This window comes from Phascolarctos cinereus, unplaced genomic scaffold (assembly GCF_003287225.1).
Source record: "Phascolarctos cinereus isolate Bilbo 61053 unplaced genomic scaffold, phaCin_HiC Scaffold_4;HRSCAF=312, whole genome shotgun sequence".
Lineage (NCBI taxonomy): Eukaryota > Metazoa > Chordata > Mammalia > Diprotodontia > Phascolarctidae > Phascolarctos > Phascolarctos cinereus.
The window spans coordinates 64,006,896-64,029,484 of record NW_027555847.1 but is presented as its reverse complement, the minus strand read 5'-3'; the positions used below and the strand labels follow the sequence as shown (position 1 = coordinate 64,029,484).

Genomic DNA, 22,589 nt, shown 5'->3' with positions numbered 1-22,589 from the left:
AAGGAGAGTGCCCTATCTATGCCTCTTGCCCTTTTTATCTTCTGCCTCCCTACCCCCCAGCCCTGGGCAGTCTCAGAACTTGACCTAGGCTGTCCCTGAATCCACCCTGGATGGCCAGGCCCTTTGCCTTCTCCCTTGCCTGGGCTGCTTAACTGCTCACAGAATTTAAATGAAATAGAATTCAACAACTCTATTCCTTCTGATGATGTAGAGGACTCCCAGGCATCATCAGATGCCCTACCACTGCTTCTTAAGATCCTCCAGATCTTCCTTCCCATATGCCCTGTCTCTATGCCCTGCAGTCCCCCAGCACTGTCATATTGCTACTTATGTAACTTAAAGACCTCTTGACCTTGCTACCCACCCCACCAGAGCACCTTTAAGATTTCTGGGGCTTTCTGTCTACCCTAACATTGGTCTTTCTTTTATGTATTTTCTACTCCAATGATAAATTGAGCTTCTTTAGAATTCCTTTTATCTCTAATAGAACAAGGGCTGTTTATTTTTCCAATTTGTATCTGCAGTCCTTAGCACAGAGCTTGGAACAAAGTGATCATTTAATAAATGTTTTTTTCTTTATTCATTCAATTTAGGTTTATTAGGCAGGAAAGCACCCATAATCTTTAGGGTGTAATTGGTCATCCATAAAGTAGAAAGGCTACTTGGTGCTCTAGAAGGCTGAACTTGGGACCCAGAAAGGCTTAGGTTTCAATTCCAGCTCTTACGCTGACTAGCTGGGTGATTTGGGCCAAGTCATTTAGCTTCTCTGGGACTCAGTTTCCTCACCAGTAATACGGAAAAAATACATTTGCATTACTTCACTACAACTTCACAAGAATAGTCTAAGGAAAGCACTTGGTAAACCCAAAAGTGCTGTATAATGTGAGCTGCTATTACTAGATCATCAATATGGAGTCTACAAGAGAGAAAATAAAAGAATTGAGGCAAAAAATCCTAGATCTGGAGCTTGAAGGGACCTCAGAGTTCTCTTAGTTCAAGCCCCCTCATTTTACATACGTGGCTACAAAGAACCAAGGACAATACATGACTCACCTAAGGTAGTTGAACCCATGACCTCCAATTCTACAGCACATGCCCTTTCCATTGAACCACTTTCATTTGGACCTCTTAAGAAGCTCCTCAGGGAAAGACTATGTCTACAGTCCATTGGGAGTCAACTGTCTTTTGGCATACTGAGTATGCCCTGCAATCTTGGTTATCATTCCTGGTTTCATGCCCCATTAACACTTAGAGGCTATTTCTTCCTAGCTGTTTCCTTCGGCAGTTCATGAGTCATTTTCTCCTTTTCAGTATGAACCTCTTGTGCCTGTCTCAGCAACCATCGAGCTGATTCTTGTGGAAGATGTGAAAGTGACCCCCCATGATATAACCATCTACAACCATCCTGGTGTTCAGGTAAACCAGCTTTTTTTTTTCTTTCTGTGCACTTGCATTCACATGATAGGATGTGAACTCCAGCCTCCTACTTATACCCCAGGGGCTTCTAACAAGTGAGGCTGTCTGACTGATAGTCCCATCTCCTCCTGATTCTCTCATGTGTCTTCATCATATAGGCTGAACTCCTCATTAAAGAAGGCTCTGGGTACTTTTTTATCAACACCAGCATCACAAACATTGTCAAAGTGTCTTACCAAGAAGCTAGAGGCATTGCTATGGTAAGTGGAAGGAGTTTCTAATAAAGTCATTTTGATTCTTGTATAGTGACGGTTGCATGGTTATGTGGGTGAGTTTAGAGAAGAGTATTGGAGTCATACAATGCTAAAACTGGAAAGGACCTTAGGGATCTTATAATTCCATGCCCCTTATTTTATAGAGGAAGACAAGTAGGGCCAACAGTGGGGAAATGACTCACTCAAGGTCAACACAATGCCAGAGCTAGGACTGCCTCCCAATTCCCAGTCTGATGTGCTTTCTTCTGTCATACAAACTTTTCACTTTGCAGATGAGGAAAATGAACTCCAAAGAGGTTTTGACTTGTCTAAAAGTACATGCCTAGACAATTTTGTTTTTGTTTGTTTGTTTTAGAGGGCATATAGCTAGTTCATGACAGAGCTGGGAACCCTGCTCCCCAGATCTGAAATCCTATAATCTTATCTTACCACTGTGCCACTTAATTAATTTTGTGATTTCTTCATTTATATAGTAATCCCTCACTTAAAGACATTAAAGGAAATAGAAGGGAAATTGTGGTCTGCTATTCAGTTCCTCTGTTGATTTTTAATATCCCGTAGAAGGTTACTTTAGGTATTGTCCATAGTCATGTCCTATGGATGGTGCTAAAGTCACAGTTTTCCTGTTCTCTTCTCTGTGGGGAAACATTGGCCTAATTATTGTTAACGGCTCCTCTTGTGACTGTCACCCAGAAATCATAGTAAAGAAAAACATTCATTCTGCTCTTTGGGACAAATAGTCATTGTTGAAAAGAAAATGTTGGGAGTTTGGATGGTCTGAGGCTCGGGGAGCTTTCCTCTAAATATTTTGTCTTCCTGTTTTAAAAACACATTCCATAGCTCCTCTTCCTACTGAGCAAATGAGCTCTCTTTTGCTGACCTCTTCTCATCAAAAGAAAAAGCCAAGAAAGAAATCCTAAATAATTCTGAAAGCTAAAAATGTGCCTTATTTTTTCTTTCTCCTTAAGGTGAAAAAAAGAAATTAGTTAGCAAGTAGAAGTTAGCAAGAAGGTAAAAGTTTCAGATTGATAGGAAAGTATTAATATTATTATTATTATGCATAATAATAGTAGTTAAGTATATAATAAAAGTACAATAGATATTTGTTGGTTGGTTGGTTTCTGATTGCTTTGTCATCTTGTGAGTGGCTGGGTATAACTCTTGGCTCTTAGCTCTCTAGAAGGAACCTGGGATCCTGAGGAATTTGACATTTTGTCCAGTATATGACAGATCTGAGAGATGGAGCAGTCTTAGAGGAGCAAACTGATCAACTTCTCTAAACAACACGTGAAACTCGATACACTGGCTAGTGAGTGTTTGTTGAGTAATGCTAGTAATCCTTGATCAGGATTCTTGGAAACTGACCGAAGGTGAAAAACAGCAAAGAGTTACGTTGACTCCTTGAGGATATTGATATAAGATAATAATCTCACCAGAACAGGTTTTGTGTATTTAGAATGCTGGTCTTATAAGGAGAGAAAAGGATTGTGAAGTCCCATTTTCCTCCAGAATGACCATGAAATGATTGATTATGTACCTGCAGGAAAAATGTTTTGTTTTGTTAATTCCTGGAGAGAACTAGCAGAGATTTGACCTGCCCAGGCAGCCTTGCTTTGCAGAGGAAGTAGGGCGAGGAGAGGAAGTAGAGAAATCTTTGTTGGAGAGTTGTTTCATATTGCCACTGATAGAAACTTGGAGTAAAGAGACTTGTTCTCAAATCTTGGCCTGGATACCCCAAATTTAAATAAATTCCCCTGGTGACTACCAGTCAGTTCTTCTAATGGGTGAGTACGTAGCATAGGCGATAAAGCACTTTACTTGGAGGAATATCTGAATTCTGATCCTACCACAGAGACTTACTAGCTGGGCAAGTCACTTGATCTATCTGTGCCTTAGTTTCTTCATCTGTAAAGTAAGGGTAATAATAACACTTACCTCTCAGGGTTGTTATGGAGACCAAATGAGATATGTATGTAAAGTGCTTTACAAACCTTAAAGTGCTATGTAAAGCTATTTTTATTATTAATTATATAGATTCATTACATATGATGAAGTTTGCATCTGCCAAGCTGATAATATTTTAGAATTCTATGCTTAACACACTTCTAAAGGCACAAATAATCTTGTACTTTTTAATACTAATCTCTTGTATTTACATAATACTGTTAGCTTTTCAAATTACTTTGATGTGTGCTTTTACATATCATTTGATCTACAATCCAATCCTCTGACTAGGTTTGGGAAGATATTATTATTCCCATTTTGCAGACAGTGAAACATAAACTCCAAGAGGTTCTGTGACTTGCCAGAGGTCACGCAGACCTCTGTATTGAGGTATCTGTATTCCCACCCTGTCACTCTGTCTGTCATCCCATTGTTCAGTTGTTTTCAGTTGTGTCTGATTCTTCATGACTCCTATTTAGGATTTTCTTGGCAAAATACTGGAGTGATTTGCAATTTCCTTCTCCAGCCAGGTTTTTACAGATAAGGAAACTGAGGCAAACACAGGGTTAAGTGACTTGCCCAGGGCCACATAGATGGTAAGTGTCTCAGGCCAGATTTGAACTTATTCCAAGGCTAGTTCTCTATACATTGTGCCACCTAGCTACCTCTTTCTACTGCATCATGAAAGATATGACTCTTCTCTTTTTCGTCAGTAGGAACTGTGTGTGTGTGTGTGTGTGTGTGTGTGCATGCATGTGTCTGTATGCATGTTATCTGCATGTGTTTTACTTGTGTTGTGAGCCTTCCAAAGTTTCCCATGGTGGAAAAGGTTCAGTCACTGCTGCTAAGGAGGACTGTTGCTGGCAAAACAATTGACCCTCATAGTTGGTTGGAGGGGCCCCAGTTTTGAAGTGGAATATTAACTGAGGAGTTGGGTTCCAAGTGTGGTGGGGAAGGTATGCCTGTATCTTTCTCCTGAGTCATGATTATGGCTGTCCATGGAAGTCAAGCCAGATGCTAGTCAAATGGGAATGAGACCAGGTAGCACCAGAAGCCAATTTGGTCAGATCTGGGCTATCTGATATAAGGTTCTATTTTCTGTAACTGAATCTATACTCTTTAAGTTTGCTTTTACCTTCTTTTCTTTAAGGCTATAAATGAATAATTTTGAAATACTTTCTCTCTTTAGGTAAGGTAAGATGAAAGTATGGGCATCTGTGCTTAGGGTTAGGCTAGGATAGGCAGGAGCAAGGAAAATACAGAAGGGACTTCCTCCTGCCCACTGGGGGCTAGTCAGGAACAACCAAGCTTAGCAAAGAATAAAAGTATGAGTGTACTCAGGCGAGAGCAGGGTCTGGCTGGGTTCCCTTTTTTTCTTGAGAATCCTAGTTTCTTCAAATACCAAGTTGCTATCTTATACATATGTAATACTGTCTTTTAACTCCAAAATAACAAGTTCCTACTGTCGTACCTATCTGCCTCCAGAAAAGATTTGGCACTTTTGGCATCAATGAGATCCCACTCTTATGTGCTAAGGTCTGTTTTTACCTCCCAGTGAATATGTTGACAGGTAATACATTGGCAGAATACAATGTGTCACACATTGCTCCAGTCCCTGACCTCTGTGTCCCTTTTGTCTCCATGTTGAACCTTTAGTCTATTGCCTTTGGCCAGTGACTCTGGCTGTGTGTCATGTATATCTATATCTATATCTATATCTATATCTATATCTATATCTATATCTATATCTATGTCTATGTCTATGTCTATAACTATATCTATATATCATATCCATATCTATATCTATGTCTATATCTATATCTATATCTATATCTATATCTATATCTATATCTATATCTATATCTATATCCATATCCATGTCTATATCTATATCTATATCTATATCCATATCTATATCTATGTCTATATCTATATCTATATATGTATATATGGTATGTGTATACATATGTCTGTCTATCTATCTATCTACCCCCATAAGACTACATTAGAAGAAGGAAGATCTTCACACCAGGTAGTATTACAAGTGAACGTGGAAATTCTGTGAGATGGCTTTTGCCACTTCCACAGAGTAAGGAATGTATTTTTTTTCCCACATGGTGTTGATAATCCGTCACAAGTCCTAACAGCTTCTTTCCTTGGTTGTTTTTGAAGGTAGCTTACACATTTTCATGGCATTTTCAGGAGCTAATTAACAGTGTTCTCATTTCCCTTAATCACAGAGACAAGAATGCCTACAACAACTCTTCAATTAGCTGAAAGAAAATGTCTCTTTTACTTCCTACCAGCATATACTCAAAACCCACAAATGGCTTGTGAATCTCTTTAGACTTCTGAAGCAACGTAGTATGGTAAAAAGAGTCAAGAGACCTTCGGTCTAAGTGTCAGCTTTGCCATGTTTAATTAGCCTTGTGGCCTTGTCTAAGTTGCTTTTCTCTGAAGCCCTGAACAAAAGGGAGAGAATTAGCCTAAGCCCTTTCTACCTATAAGAACCAATGAACCTGTGAAAAGAAGCTATACAAACATTGTTAAAGATCTTTTTGTGCATGTATGGAAGAAGTCACTCAGAATTCTTTACTGCTGTAATAGAAATTCCCAACTAGTGAAAATACCAAAATTCTTTGGGAAGACTAGAAAGATTAAATGAATCTTACATCATCAAAGCTAAAAAGGGGGAGGCAGCTAGGTGGTACAGTGGATAGAGCACTGGCCCTGAATTCAGAAGGATCTGAGTTCAAATCTGGCCTCAGACACATAACACTTACTAGCTGTGTAACCCTGGGCAAGTCACTTAACACCATTGCCTAGCCAAAAAAAAAAAAAAACAAAAAAAAAACTAGAAAGGGACATTAGAACATAGAATGTTATAGTAGGAAAAGACCATACAATACAGAATATCAGAGCTGGGAGGAACCTTAGGATTCAGAATATCAGAATGAGAAAGGGATCCTAGAAAACAGAATGTCAGAAGTAAAAGGAACCTTGGAATACAGAATAGCAGAGTTTAAAAAAAAACAACTCCCCCCCAAAAAACACCTTAGAAGATAGAAAAGCCTGAAGTACCTTAAATTTTTGGTGGTGTCAACTGAAATAGATATGGATCTCTACAGGCTGCATATGGAATTAGAAAACCACAAATTAATATTATCTATGTTGTATTTTATTTAATTTTGGTAAACATTTCCCAATTATATTTTAATCTATTTTGGCATACTGTGAGTTTGACACTTCTGCCTTACGATACAGAATGTCAGAAACAGAAAGGAGCCCTAGAAGATGGAATGTCAGAGCTGGATAAGAATCACAGAATGCAGGATATTTAAGCTAGAAGGGGACCTATTGGAAAAAAAAAAGTAAGGCCTGGTGAAGCAAAATTGAAGGTCATAAACAAAGGTCTAGTTGATGGAGAAGCTGGAATTTGAACACAGATTTTCTGATTCTCAGTCCAGTGCTTTTCCCACTGTGCCATGCTTGGCATTGGGGATTACCTTCCTTCGTCATCATTGTCTTCTTCTTCATCCATCATCATCATCATCAATTATATTGTTAATATCTTACTATTTGGTAAGAGGCCACATGGTATAGTGGATAGAGAGTTGGCCTCATGTTCAGAGAGACCTGCCTCTGACCCATATTGACTCTGTGACCCTGGGAAAGCATTTAACCAATCAGCACTCTTGGCAACTTTTTACAGCCTATATTTTGCTGAGAATGTGCTGTCAAACATTGGTTGGGAGTTCCCTATACTAATGAAATCACAGTTCCTATCCCTATTGTTGGTTTGCAGAAGAAAATTTATAGCTGATTCAAGCCTAAGTTTTCTTTCCAAAATGGAGTTCTTTCTAGTGGTGGTGTTTTTAATTAAGAAAAAAAGCCTTGAAAGTGAAAAATTGTGTAGTTATTGAGTAATTATGCATAATAACTTAGCTTTAATCTTAGTACTCACCCAGGGAAACCTTTTCAGCATTTCTAAGGGTGCTGGATGAGCTATTGTTCATGCTAGTACCAAGACCTTTCTGACTCAGGGTTATTTTCATATAAACACAACATTGTGAGCGCCAGGCGGTAGATTGCCCACCGGACTAGAAAAATGTAGAAGCTGTTCCTGGTATTATCCCCCACAGACTTCTGAGGACTGCTAAGTCATGACGTCAGAGCTAGACTTTTATCTGCACTTGAAGCTCTGGTGCTATCATGCAAGATTTATAAGAACACTAAAGGAGTTCAGCAATAATATAGAAAATGCAAGCTGATTGCTTCAATGACATTTAAAATTTTTATAGGTGAAGAAACTAGAATTTCCCAATTTGTCTACAATGCTAAGGAGCAAGTAGGAAGTGTTACTCACTGCCAGGGAAATGGAAGCTGAGATAATTCGGGTGGAACCCTAAGAGTGGGGCAAAGGCATTGGGGTTAGAGCAGGAATGATTGACTCACTATCTCTATTTTAATCAGCATCTCAGAACATCTCCTCAACTCCACACTTCACTTTGCCTATTGGATGTAGCATTATTAAACAGCAATAATACATGCATCTTCTATGAAGAGATGACAGGATTTTTCCCTCAGGCTTAGTCTTCACAGACATTCTTAGGTGGCACCTTCAGCACTTAGAAATTAGAATTCATTTGGAACGATGACTTTTTCCCCCAGATTAAAATTCTACTGTAAATTAGGGGGAAAAATGAATGAGCATGAAACACCCATCTTGTTCCTGCTTGCAGAAAGATGATTTGAAATCTTATTCCAAGGAATTGCTGCACTAACTAGGAGGAACAGTTCCTTGTGTTTTTCATTTTGTCTACTGTAAATTAGGGGAAAAAATGAATGAGCATGAAACACCCATCTTCTTGTTCCTGCTTGCAGAAAGATGATTTGAAATCTTATTCCAAGGAATTGGAACTAGGAGGAACAGTTCCTTGTGTTTTTCATTTTGTGTCTCCATTTAAAGTTTGCATAGCTGCTCCATTAAAAGTGAACACCTCCTATCCTTCTCCCACATGGGCCTGTAGGCATTTTAACTCACTTGTGTATCTTGTATAATTTTGGCATGTTCCAATGAGCATTCTGCATCTGACTGAATTAGTGATGTGGCAGCTTTTGCAATGTCTCAGGAATTGGGTTCTCAAATTATATTTTGAGGGAAAACATTCCGTCCATTTTTTTGGCAATTCTTTTAAAGAAATTCTCTTTCAGAAATGTAATAGGCCCTGGTGAATTTCCCTTGGACAATTCAGAAACCTAATGGTAGTTGGGCCTGGCTTCTTAGTCTATATTTAATATTGGGTTGTTGTGGTGAGGGCTCGCATTACAGGGACCTCATTATTTCTTATGATATGCACTAGGGGACCTTTCCTCATATATTTTACACCATTATGTGAAATGATTCAAGCAGCATCTACCCAGCTGCATTATTGAGTCAACTGCACTTACTTTCATCTTGTCAGATGGCCTTGCTAATACCTTAGATTGACTGTTAACATTGGATCTTCCCATTATTGGCATATTTTGAAAAAGCACTTCCTGCTGTACCCTCAGCCTACTGACCTTCCATTGAAGATCTCTCCTACAGAGTGACAGTGAGCTGTCTGGTTACAGAAGGTAGCTGTTTAAGTCAGGACCTTAAGGTGAAAAGGAGGGCCTCAAGCATAATGTGCAGCTGCCTCAAAAGAAGTCATACATGGTGCTGAGAGTGCTGGGATTTGCCTGTCAAGAAATCTCAACTTGTAAAGTCACAGATCTAGAGGTCAGCTAGTCCATTTTCTGAACACCTGGAATGACTTCATTTAAGCTCCCCAAGACAAAGGGGCTTCTTGAATGAGAGAATTTGGAAATGAGATGGTATATTATGAATCAGAAGACCTGTATTCTGGTGTTGGCTTGGGCATTTGGTAGTTATACAATTCTTTCAAAGACTATATGGAAGAAGGATAGTTTTACCCCAGATAGGAGAGCCAGAACTGATGGGTAGCAGTTCTAAGAAGGTAGATTTTGGCTTGTTATTGAAATAACAACAACAAACTTTCCCAACAATGGGAGCTGTCCAAAAATGGAAAGGATTGCCCATCACTAGGGATAAATGAGTGGAGTCTGGATAAGTGCTTCAGTTTGGGGTCGGACTAGATAATCTTCCAACCCTTAGATTCTTAAACTTTGGACAAGACACATCAGTTTATACGGCCTTAAAAATTAGTTGGACAATATAACCAAACTTGGTCCTAAAGAAGAGATATGAGAATATTCTTCCCACCTCTGTTTGCAGAAGTGGGATACTATGGGTATGGAACAACATATATGATGTCAGACTTGGTTCGTGTAGTGATTAACTGCTGAAATGAGTTTTTTCCTTTTTACTCTTTATTATAAGTGATGCCTCTTTGAGCAAGGAAAAGGAGAGAGACATATTAGAAAGTGAAGGTGACATAAAAACAAGATATTAACCAAATACAATGTTCAGTGGGTTGGATGAGATAATAGTGGAGGTCCCTTCTAACTCTAAAATAATTGTAATTTTAGACAATATTAGCATTTTATAATAAGAAAGGTACATATATGGTTGGCACAACTTGATGGGGCACCTTCCGTGATCAAGGTCATGGATTACATGACACCTGTTTTCCCAAAAGTATGAGGGAGTCACATGAAATCATCTACATGGTGTGAGGTAGCTGGTCACAGGCAGTAAGAGTAAGAGTTTATCAAGTAAATGAATGTTGCAGGATTCATCAGCCACAACTCTATGGCCTCTTGGGTTGTAATTCTAGTGTGAATAGAAGAAAACCTGAGTCATTTCTTCTAATTAGAGAACATTGAAAGTGCCTGGAGAAATGAACTAATCCTGGGTGGGAGAAAGGGGGAGGAAGGGAGGCAACAGCTTCTTCAATGAAGTATGCATTTTTCCACCTTGGTCAGCTCCTTTAAGGGCTATGAAGGCTGCCTGGTATAGCCAGAGACACTTGGCCTCATCCATAGGCTATTTTAGTACCAAGCCTGATCCATGGGAAAATGGTAAAGCAGTCAAGGTTTGTCAAGGATAGCCTCTCCATCTTCATTTTTACATGATCTCTTCCAATCTAATCCAGTCTGTGCCCCCAAGGGCTTCATGTTGTCCCTCTGACATCTATAGTGACTCCCTACCATACCCACCATGATCTATCTTTTGTGGAGGCTCTGCACCCTACTTCTTCCATTAAAGCTTATGCCATACTTTTTCTGGATCTCATCCCTGTTTTCTCTCTATGCTTAAGTTTCCTCATCCATAAAATGGGAATAATAATACTTATGCTCCTTACCTCACAGGGTTGTTATGAGGATGAAATAACATTGTACTGTACTTAACCTTTCACTTTGTAAAATGTAAAGTGCTATTCAAGTATGAGTTCTACCATTGCTGCTAATGAGGCAGCTAGATGGCACAATGGTTAGATATCAGATTTGGAGTCAGGAAGACCTGAATTCAAATCCAGTCTAAGACACTTACTATCTGTGTTACACTAGGCAAGCCACTTACCTTTTCTCAACCTCAGTTACTTCATCTACAAAGTAGGAATAAAAGCAACTACTTTTCATTGTTGTGAGGATCAAATGAATATATGTATACACACATCTGTATTATGTATTCATATATGCTTAGAAATCTTTGTAATCCATAAAAGGAAGAGAAGAAGGAAGGGAATTAGCATTTATATAATGTCTATTGTGTGCCAGGCACTATGCTAAGCATTTTACATATATTATCTCTTGATCTTCACAACAACCCTGTAGGGTAGGTGTTATTATTATCCCCATTTTACAGCTGAGGAAACTGAGGCAAACAAAGGTTAAGTGACTTGTACAGGGTCACCAAACTAGTAAGTGTGTAAGTTTGGATTTGAACTTAGGTCTTCTTAACTCCAGACTCAGTGCTCTGTGCATTATGGCACCACCAAACTTCTATATAAATGTTAGCTATGATTATGATGTTTATCTATGGTGATTATGGTGATGCCTAGGGCTAACCCTGCTAAGTTTTCTTTTTTGTGTGGAGTTTATAAGGTTTGGAGTCTCTTGTGATGGGTAAGTTCAGAGAAAATGGTGGGAAGGGTGATGTCTGGGTCAAGCTTTGCTTCCTCCTTGGCTTCAGAATTGGTTTCAAAAGTTGCTGGAGTAGACTGAGCTGGATGAGATAGCCCTGGTCAGTGAGGTGTCACCAGTCCTCACTAGAAAAGAGAAAGTATTTAATTGGAGAAGGTGGAAGCCTTGCAGCATTTTTAAAATAACATTTTCTTTTTTTCAGTAATATTTTATTTTTCCAGATTAAATATCAAGACAATTTTTACATTCATTTTTTTTTAGAATTTTGAGTTCCAAATTTTCTCCCTTCCTCCTCAACACCCCCCTCCCTGAGATGGGAAGCAATTTGATATAGGGTATACATGTGCAATCACGCAAAACATAAAATAAGATTTTCTTCTGGCATTTCAGGTGTATCCACTATTCCCAGGAATGTTAACAGTCATGATTCACGACTTGTGTTTGGCGTTCCCGGCACCTGCGAAGGCCGAAATCCATGTATCAGATATTCAGGAATTATATGTCCGAGTGGTTGACAAGGTTAGTGGTTCTATACTTATGATTTTGTACACTCAGAGATGTTAGCAAAGACACTCAGGAAAATACTCCTGGGTCTCTTAAAAAAGTTTTTATTTAAACAACTTGATAAATACAAACATTCCAGTACATAAATAGGGACATAAGGAAAGGAAGTAAGAAAAATTAATAAACAAAATGAAAAAAAAGAGAGGGATTGTATTGACTGTACATGTGTCCATAAACCTCTTTTATTTGCTGGTCAATTAACTCAAATGAGAACTGTGCGTATTGTCTTTAATGCTGTAGGGACCACATCATTCTACTTGTTTTGTGATCCTTTTTGACCTCGTTTTCTGAGTATTTGACACAGACTTATGGCTGTTATTATTGCCTTTAATTACATAGTTGTAGTCTGTGTATATTGTTTTTGGTTCTGATTTATTCCCTATAATTCACTGCATATAAGTGATTCCATATTTCTTTGAAATCTTCATATCTTTTGTTGCCTGTGGTACAGTGATATTCTGTAATATTCATATGCCGTAATTTCAACTAGTTCCCAATCACTGGACACCTAGTTTGTTTCCAGTTTTTTGCTATTATTAAATATTTTTAATTAATGGGTCTTTCTTTATGCTAATAACCTCCTTTGGATATAATTCCAGTAGTGGGACCACTGATCTATGGGTATGAATAGTTTTGTAACTTGGTGGGGGGGATAAAATTTCCATATTGCAAAAGGTTGATCCAATTCACAATTCTACCAGTGGTATAGTATTGGCATATGCCTGTCTTGCCATAGCTGTGCCAGGGCTTAATTATATTGTATTATATTCTCTTTTTAAAAAATTTAATCTATGGCTTTTTAATTTCAGTTCAGCAAGTATTTTATTAAGATTTAATTAATTCTTCTATTACTATTTCGAAGAGAGATTTTAATTATTGTTTATAAGAATTTTTCTTATTTAAATGGGGAAAATTATAAGCCTTGTGACTGGGAGAGCTTCTCCTCCTCATTTCTGTGTCTTCAAAACCCACCTACTCTATGAAAATGTCACTCTTTTCCTCACCAAGACCAACTCTTCTCTGAATATGTGGGCACTTACAAAGGTCAAAATAGATTCCTCAAACTTCACAGTTTGCCATCATCCTTACCCTCTCTTCCTTTCTGCCACTTTGTATTAATGACTTGTCCCTTCTCTTTGCCAAGGCCAGTCCTTCTAAATGTTCTCTTAATAACATTTCCTCCCATCATCTTCAACAAATCACCCACCTAATCATCTTCCCTCTTTAATCTTCAATCCCTGTCTTATTTGTATTTTCCCTGTTGTCTTAAAAAAATACCCATCTTTTCCATCCTTAAAAAAAAAAAGCCTTAACTAGACTTTACCAGCTCCTCAAGCTGTTATCCTGTATTTTCCCTTTCTTTGATAGCCAAGTGCCTAGAAAATGCTGTTCACTCTCATTGCCTCCATTTGTTTTCTCATTTCTGAACCCTCTGCACTACTGCTTCTGACCTCATCACTCAACAAAAGTGCTTTCTCCAAAGTTACCAACAATCTCTTAGTTGCCAAATCCAATATTTTTTCTCAGCTCTTTTCCTCCTTGACCTTTCTATAGCATTTTATACTGTTGAGTAGTACTTTCATTCTGGATGCTCTTATCACTCTCAGTTTTGTGACATAGGTCCCCTCTGGTTTTTCTTTATCTGCCTGATCAGTTGTTGGGTGTTTTTGCCAGATCGCCATCTATGTCACACCCCCTAATGACAACTGTACTCAAGGCTTTGCCGTGAATCTTTTTCTCTGCTAATTCTATACTCTTATTTCAGTAACCTCATCAAGTCCCATGGATTTAGTTTTGTCTCAGTATAGATGAATCCCAGCCTTCATCTGGGATTCATGAATTCATGAATTACAGCCTTTATTTCTCTTTTGAGCTACAGTGGAGCCTCTCCAACTGCCTGTTAGGTATTTCAAACGGAATGCCCTATAAGCTTCTCAAATGCCTAATGCCTGAAAGGCGGTCCCTTCTCATTTCTACTTCTTAGAATCCCTAGTTTCCTTGTGCTCAACTTAAGGGCTGCCTTCTACATGAGGCCTTTCCTTGATCCACTCCCCCCCCCAACAGCTGTTAGTGCCTTCCACCCCCAAATTACCTTGTATTTATTTTGTGTTTATCTTGTATAGTGAGATATTGTCTCTCCCAGTAGAATGTGTGGCACTTTGAGGGAAAGGACTGTTTGAGTTTTGTTTTTGTGTCTCCAGCACCCAACACAGAGCAAACAGTAGGCACTTAATAAATGATTGTTAATTATTTGATAGGTTGTTTAATTGCCTGGCAACGAGAGTGGGATCCAGACATTCTTTTTAGCTTCACCCTTTTGACTGATGCAAATAAATGGTATTATGTCAGATTTATTCATATCTATTGACATTAAATTTTGCTGTGAATTCTGCAGTTCTCTCTCCTATTGGCCTTGAGTGAGAATTTATGTCCAGTAGCTTATTTAAATCGTAAGCCAGCTGGTTAGGGAACTTGGCTGGTTATTCTCCCCTGGGCCCAGTGCACTGTTGATTCTCAGTGAAATTTTGATGGTGATAGCATAAACCATAATAATGTGGACTGAATTAGCACAAACCCTGAACTATGGAATATTTTTAGAGAAGTGAAATTTTGTCACTGCAAGTGCTGGAATTAGACCAACAAAGAATTGCCCAGTAGAATTAGTTAGGGTGATTGCTTTAATGAATATAGAAAAACAGTTCATTGTTTATAATTGAATGTGTACTTTTCAAGAACTGTATGTAGGTTGTTCAGAAAGTTTGTTCTCTTGCATAGGCTGAAACATTTTCCCTTTGGGTTACCTTTGCTGCTTCACCATGAAAACTTCTTTGCCTACATGATCTAGAAGTTTTTCTTTCTCAATCTTCTGAATTCTTATAATGCTGTCATTGAATCACAGAATCATAGAGCTATCTCCTCTTGCCCCCTCTTCATTTATTTTGAGTTTTGATTCTTATCAGTCATTTTTGTTCTCTTCTTCCCCTTGTGAAAATCCTTCCTATTGGTTGAGAAAACAAAAATAAGATTATATTAGATTAATTCTTCCTTGAGCAGCAGCATGGCATGGTGGATAAGGCACTTTCCCAGGTTCAAATCTTGCTTCTGACAGTCACTAATTGTATGACTGTGAGCAAGTCACTTAATCGTTCTACACCTTAATTTCCTCATCTGTTCAATGAAGATGTTGGACTTGATGAACCCTGAGATCCTTTCTAGTTCTAAATCTGTGATCTTACGATTCTTTCTTCATAGAACAACCAGAAGAAGCAGGGTTCAGATCCTGCCTCAAACACTTACCATACCCTGGAGAAGTCTCTTAACCTTTTTGGGTATGTAAAATGAAATGGTTGGATTCAGTGGCCTCTGGTTTCCTTTCTGGCTCTGAATGCAGGATTCTATGATCCATAATTTTTTATCATCCCACCATCCACCCCATATAGTGGTCCTAGTCCTCCTTTGTTCTTCCTCTTTCACCCAGTATGGATAAAAAGTCTTTTTGTTGAAAATCCTTAGCATTGATCACAAGGCTCAGTTCATTCTGGCCTTTATTCTTATAGGGCTATGTAAGTACCACTCTTTGTATAGGTCCTCAGTTACCTGACCTTGCTTCCATCTTTTATATGCATCCTTTGAAAATTTGAGTTTGTCAGTGAGCATGTTGTGTAGCCACAATGGATTCTCTAGATACCTCGCCTTTTTCTTGTTCAGCAGAATCATCTGTGGTTATTGCATCAGAAATTCCAGGATCCGTCTATTCCTCTTGAGCCTTCTTCCCTTTTAGAGTCTTAGGCCTCTTTTACTTATCCTTTACTTGAATTTCTTAAAACATATTTCCATTTCCATGAACTCTTAAGGCATCCATGCAGCTATGCCTTCCTCTAGTCCTCTCCTCTATTTCCAAACCTCTAATGGTGCTTCTTCTCAAGGTTCCCATCTGTCACATCCTCATTTGGTATGTAGCCCTCATATGTTAGTCTTAGTTATCTTTTCATATATTCATTCTATAAAAGGTGGTCATCCAATCCCTGCTTAAAAATCTCCATTGATGGGGATCCTACTACCTACTGAGACAGCCCATTCCGTTTTGGAGCAGATCTAAAGGTTAGAAAATTCTTCCTCATATTATGCCACTGTTTTCTTCCCTATAACTTCCTGTCATCAGCCCTTGCTCTTTCCTTTGAGACTAAAGGCGGCTTCTTCTTCTTCTTCTTCTTCTTCTTCTTCTTCTTCTTTCTTCTTCTTCTTCTTCTTCTCTTCTTCTTCTTCTTCTTCTTCTCTTCTTCTTCTTCTTCTTCTTCTTCTTCTCCTTCTCCTTCTTCTCCTTCTCCTCCTTCTCCTCTTCTCCCTCCTCCTCTCTTCTTCCTTCTTCTCCTTCAACTCCTTGTTCTTCTCCTCTTCCTTCTTTTTCTTCTCCTCTTCCGTCTTCTTTTTTCCTTCAGATTGTTTTTAAATGATTGAGCCAGCCTCCCACCCTCTACCCCCAAGTCTTCTCTTTTCCAGTCTAAACATTTCCAGTTCCTTCCATTCATCTTCCTATGATATGGTTTCGAATTTCTGCACCATCCTGGATACTTTCTTCAGAATTCATCTTAGCTTATCAATATCCCTCCTAAAATGTAAAACCTAGAATTAACTGAATGTATCATCCAAATGTTATTTAGTCAGGGCAGAGGAAAGTCAAACACTTCCTGGTTCTGAACACTGCTCCTGTTGATGCAGCCTTGACTTTTAATCTGCCTCTCAGCCTCTTGACTCCTGTTGGGCCTGCAGGCCACTAAATGATGGCGGAGCAGTTTGGGAGAATTCTTATAAATTGCAAACTGATATATTCTTTAATTTTAATTCAGTTTTTGTAAATTTTGAACGTAACAGACACTTCAAAAAAATGAATATTTCCATACATGAACTAGAATGAAAAAATAATTATATGTGAAATTTTGAACTTATTATATATAACTTTTAAAAATATGATATATTGAACATGTCACTTTCAAAGCTGTCCTGCTTACCTGTGTTTCTTTCTGAACTTCCTTCAGTTCTGTTCTGTGAATTTTTAAATGCTCATTGACCTTCTTTTCTTTCTTTTCCTTTTTGCCACTACAATTACTAGCTCCCTTATCCCTACCACCAAGTCAAAAAAGGAAAAAACACAATCCTTTTTTCTCCCACTTAATAGTATTTTATTTTTACTAATTACATGTAAAAATAGTTTTCAGCATTCTCCTTTATAAGATTTGGAGTTCCAAATTTTTTTCTTTCTCCCTCTCCTCCCCTCCTCCCCAAGATGGCAAGCAGTCTGATGTAGGCTATACATGTACAATCATATTAAACATATTTCCACATTAGTCATGTTGTAAAAGAAGAATCAGAACAGAACAAAAGGGAAAAAAAAGAAAAAATAGTATGCTTCGATCTGCATTCAGACTCCATAGTTCTTTTCTCTGAATGTGGTAGCATTTTCCATCATGAGTCTTTTGGAATTATCTTAGATCATTGCATTGCTCAGAAGAGCTAAGTCTATCAAAGTTGGTCATCGTATAATGTTGCTGTCACTGTGTACAATGGTCTCCTGGGGGAAAAAACACAATCTTTTAACAATTAAGCTTATCCAAAGAAAACACATCCACACATTTACCATATCTAAAAATACATGTCTCCTTCTGTACCTGGAGTCTCTCACGCTTCATCATCAGTTCTTTTGAGGCTTGGCTGACCATGGCATTGACTAGAGTGGTTAAGTCTTTCAAAAGATTTTTTTTATAATTACTATAGAAATTATTCAACTTGTCATATATTAATTAATGAAGTTTTATTGTATAGCCTAAGCTTCCTTTCAATGATCTTCCTATTTTTCCCCTGCTGGATCTGTGATTTCATTTGTATAGAAAATTCTAGGTAAGGAACTTCGCATCTAGTGTAAGTCACTTTGGCAACTAAGAGGTGAAGTAACTTACCCAGGATCAAAAGCCAGGATGTCAGAGAAGGGAGGTGAATGACCCTAGGTCTTCCTAACTTGTGAGTTGGTTCGGGGTGCACTATGTATGCCATGTGACTTTTCTATCTTTATCAAGTCTATATTAAAAATGACCCCATGTTTACTTAAATAAGTCTGGGTTTTATCAAAGTATGTACTTACTTCACTATGTAAATTGCAGTCCTTCTGTGGGAAGCATCAATAATTTGCCATTAAATATTGCAGGTGGAGATTGGGAAGACTGTCAAAGCGTATGTCCGAGTGCTAGATTTCTCCAAGAAGCCTTTTCTGGCCAAATATTTCTCGTTCATGGACTTGAAACTCCGAGCAGCATCCCAGATTGTTACACTAGAGTGAGTTTTCCTCAAGGGAAGTCCCTCATGGGTACCTGAAGCATTGGAACCCTTTTGGCTGTCAGATACTGGCATCATCTCTAGCACTGACTCCTGAGAGGGGACCCAGGCAGATTCAGCAAGATTCAGCTAAGGAGGAGGGGTACCAGCCAATGCCTGAAACGGATGATGCAGCCAACCCACTGTAACCCCAAGGAGAATTCAAAGAGTTTTAATGGTCCCTCTTCTTTCTTCCATCTCCTCTGTTTCAGGGCCCTTGATGAAGCATTTGATGACTATACTGCCACATTTCTTGTCCATGGGGCAGCCATTGGGCAGACCAGCCTAACAGCAACCGTGGCTGATAAAGTTGGACAAAAAATCAACTCTGCCCCACAGCAAATTGAGGTAAGGAGTGGCACTTGACATGCTGTCACAGCAAGGGTTTGTTTGGATGGGCTTAAAAGAAAAGTCAGTTGGATTAAGATTTTTATTATTTTTAAAATATTGAAACTGCTTAGAAATGACACGAACAGATGATCTTTAGTTCATCATTTACATGGTTCTCTGTACATGGTAATGTCCATTTTGTAAAATGTGGCCTTTTAATAGACCCCAAAGGAAGTTAGAGCCAGAAAGCAATAAGGCTGATTTAGTAGAAAGAAATTCAATTGAGGGAGCATTAGGTTTGAGGGATGCTCTGCTGCTCAGTACATGTCTCTATAGTACATTGAGCTCCAGAGGGGGAGGAATATATGCAAATAAGTACATTATCATGTGTGCCTATGTGACACGTATCAAATGCACAGATAGGTAATAAATGATTTTTAAAAAACCATAGCATAAGCAAATGCAGGAGGCACATTGTATTCAAATCTAGCAGTTTTTCAGTTCAGGCAAATTGGACCCAGGAGGAGAAAGAAACGTGCTACCTTCTGACTGGCAGGTGCTATTGGATCTGCCATATAGAAAAGGGCAGAGATGATGAAGCCTATGTGGATGTTGGGAGGACAACCTGATTTTGCCCACTTCCTTGAGACCTCTACAGAGCAGAACTAAACCCCTTAAAAATGTCTGCAGCCCTTCAAGACCATCAGGACTGCCGTCTCTGATGCAAAGAAGTGATTGTGCAGCTTCTCACACCCACGAGGAGCTCTTCAGGGCTCCCTCATGTACACGTCAAAGACATTTATATCTTTGGCTTAGGCTTTGTTTTCCTTTGTGCCACAGTGTCCTCTTAACACCAAAGATGCTCTAGGCTATAGTGACACCAGCCAAGAAATCATCTCTAAGTGTATACTTTAGAAGGAATGTTCAACGGCATCTTTTGGAGATCTCAGTGTCATGCAGAAGCTGACCATGAAGTAGTCATAAAATGTAAGCACCCAAAGGACCTGTGGAGAGAATCTAGTCCGGGGGTAGGGGGAAACCTGTGGCCCTCTAGGTCATCAAATGTGGCCCTTTGACTGAGTCCAAGTTTTACTGTCAAAGGGACACACTTGAGGACCTAGAGGGCCACCTGTGGCCTCGAGGCTGCAGATTCTCCACCCTGATCTAGTCCTAAGCCCTATTTTTACACATGAAGAAACCATGGCCCCAGGTGGGAACATTCTTAAGCCAAGACCAGCCTGTGAGTTAGTGGCAGAAAGGGACCAGAATCTGTGTCTTGGATCTCCTGCACCAGTCTCTCGCCACTGTCTCTTGAGCTAGCAGGATGTATGCTGAGCTTTTCTGACAATTAGTTTGATTTGATTTGCTCCTCCAGATGAAAGCATTCCTAGTGGAATGAAATGCATTTCTCCTGATAAATAAAACACTCATACAAAGTATTCTGTTCTTCCATGAGGCAGCTGTCTTCTGCAAGGGGACCAGAGTGCAATGGGAAGTGATCTCAATTTGGAGTCAGAAAATCTGAATTCAAATTCTGAGTTCAGCTGCTTAACAGTGTGACCTGGTACAAGTCACTTACCTTTCCTGTGTTTTAGTTTCCTTTGTAAAAGGAGGGGTTGAAATGGAGGATGGATGGATGGATGGATGGATAGATAGATTGGTTGGATGGATGGTCTCTTCTAGAGGTAAATCCTCGTATTCTGCAGTATCATTCATTCAACATCATATTTATTAAGCTCCTATGTCTGACCTCATCATTTGCCTGCTCAAGAACTTTAAGGGATTCTCTGTTGCCTCTGTGATAAATTATAAACTGCTCAGCTTGGTAAGAGGCAGTGTGGTGTAGTGGATAGAGAGCCATCCTGGAAGTTGTGAAAACCCGGCTGATGTGTCCTGACTGTGGGACCCTGGGAAAGTCATTGAACATCTTGGTGCTCTGGACAGCTCCTTCCAGTCAGAGGCTGCAGAGAGGAGCTGGGGTTTTTGGGGAGGGAGAGTTTCCATATCTGAGAATTTCTTCTACCAGTGACCTCACAGGTCTAGTCCGTGTTCCTGAGCTTGGCTTTTTAAGTCTTTCACAATCTCACATCAGCCCACTTTTATAGGCTTCTTCTCCCCTTTTGCAGACTTTGTGTTTCAGCCAATGTGACCTCCCAGCTTGATAGTCACAGACATCAGTATTGCAGCCATCTGCTTTTGCATGAACTCTCTCACAGGCCTGAAATGTAGTCCCTTCTCACCTCTGGCTTTTAGGATCCCTGCCTTCCTCCAAGCAGCATAGATGCCGCCTCCCTCTGGAAGCCTCTCTGGAGCTTCCAAATTGTTACCATCATTTCACTACTCAAATAATCACATCTATACTCATCTCCTTACAAGTTTGTCATATTCCCTCATGTGGAATTCAATTTTCTTAAGGGCAGAGATGGTTTTTTAAATTCTGTCTTTGTATCCGGAGTACCTAGCACCATGCCTTTTACATTAGTAGATGCCTAGTTAAAAGCTTGTTGGATTGAATACAAAGAAAGCTAGGAAGCAGAGAGCCACCAAAGGGTTTATATAGCATCGTTAAGCAAACAAAGCCGGCATCCATGAGCTTGATAAAGAAGAATTCTAAGATAATGTATCAGTACAAAACATCTGGAAGAACCCGAGGAAAAGGGGAAAATCAATTTAAGTTCTAGTGAGCCTAGGGAGGCTTTACCAGTGAGTGGAGTTTTCAGTGGGGTCCCAAAGAATGGGATTTGCATTGGAGAGGCTTTTGGGGATGTATTCCAGGGAGTTGGGAGGACAGGGGCAAAGGCTTTGGAGATGGAAAAGAGAACGATACGTATTGGGAGTGGGAGGTAGGGGTACAGAGCTAGACTGGGCTGACTGAAGCTGAGTCATAACGGAGCATAGCGTAGTGACAAACATTATTCTTGTCCCAAGTGGCATAGTCCTGCCAGGACCTAAGAAGGCTCAGTTTGTTTGCCCTGGCCAGATGACAGGAGTGAACAAAAATGAGTGTGAAATTAATTTGTTCAGATCAATCCAATTTACATTTTTAAGCACCTGTAGTGTGCCAAACACTGTGCTGAACCCATGGATATAAAGAAGGAACAGAAGAGAAACAGTCCCTGACTGGGGCGATACGTGTATACAAATAAGTAAATGCAAATTATAGAAAAAGTAATACAAAGTAATTTATCAACTACGCATATGTGAAGGATTGTTATTATTCTCTTTTGGAGCATGAAAGTAATTTGGGAATGTGCAGCTGTTCTGACAGGGTGATTTTGCAGAGATTACCTTCCTTTTGCTTTGGGGGTATGTGTGGGGAATTGTTAATTATTCACCCAATCCAGACATCATTTAGTAAGTGTCTGTTATGTACAAGGCACTTCATTAGGCATTGGTGGTTTTGTTTTTCATTTTGGTCCAGATCTATGATTTCATTAGCGCGTGTGTGAGGAGGCAAGGGGCTGGAGGAGGCTCCAAATGAGGAAATGCCTTTTCAAAATGCAGGACAGCATCATTTCTGTAATTTATACCGATTAACCTAGAAATTAGCTTAGGCACCCTGGGAGGCTCCCCAGGGTCATACAGCCAATGTGTCAGAGGCAG

General features: G+C 39.3%; 1 protein-coding gene across 1 annotated transcript in view; it reads left to right on the top strand.

The window, feature by feature from the left end:
* NUP210 (nucleoporin 210) overlaps positions 1-22,589 on the top strand; it is a 170,250-nt gene that overhangs the window by 106,914 nt on the left and 40,747 nt on the right. Inside the window, 5 exon segments of the mRNA XM_020981244.2 lie at positions 1,312-1,416; positions 1,575-1,676; positions 12,117-12,245; positions 18,490-18,617; positions 18,869-19,004. Of these exon segments, the coding sequence (XP_020836903.2) occupies positions 1,312-1,416; positions 1,575-1,676; positions 12,117-12,245; positions 18,490-18,617; positions 18,869-19,004 (600 nt within the window).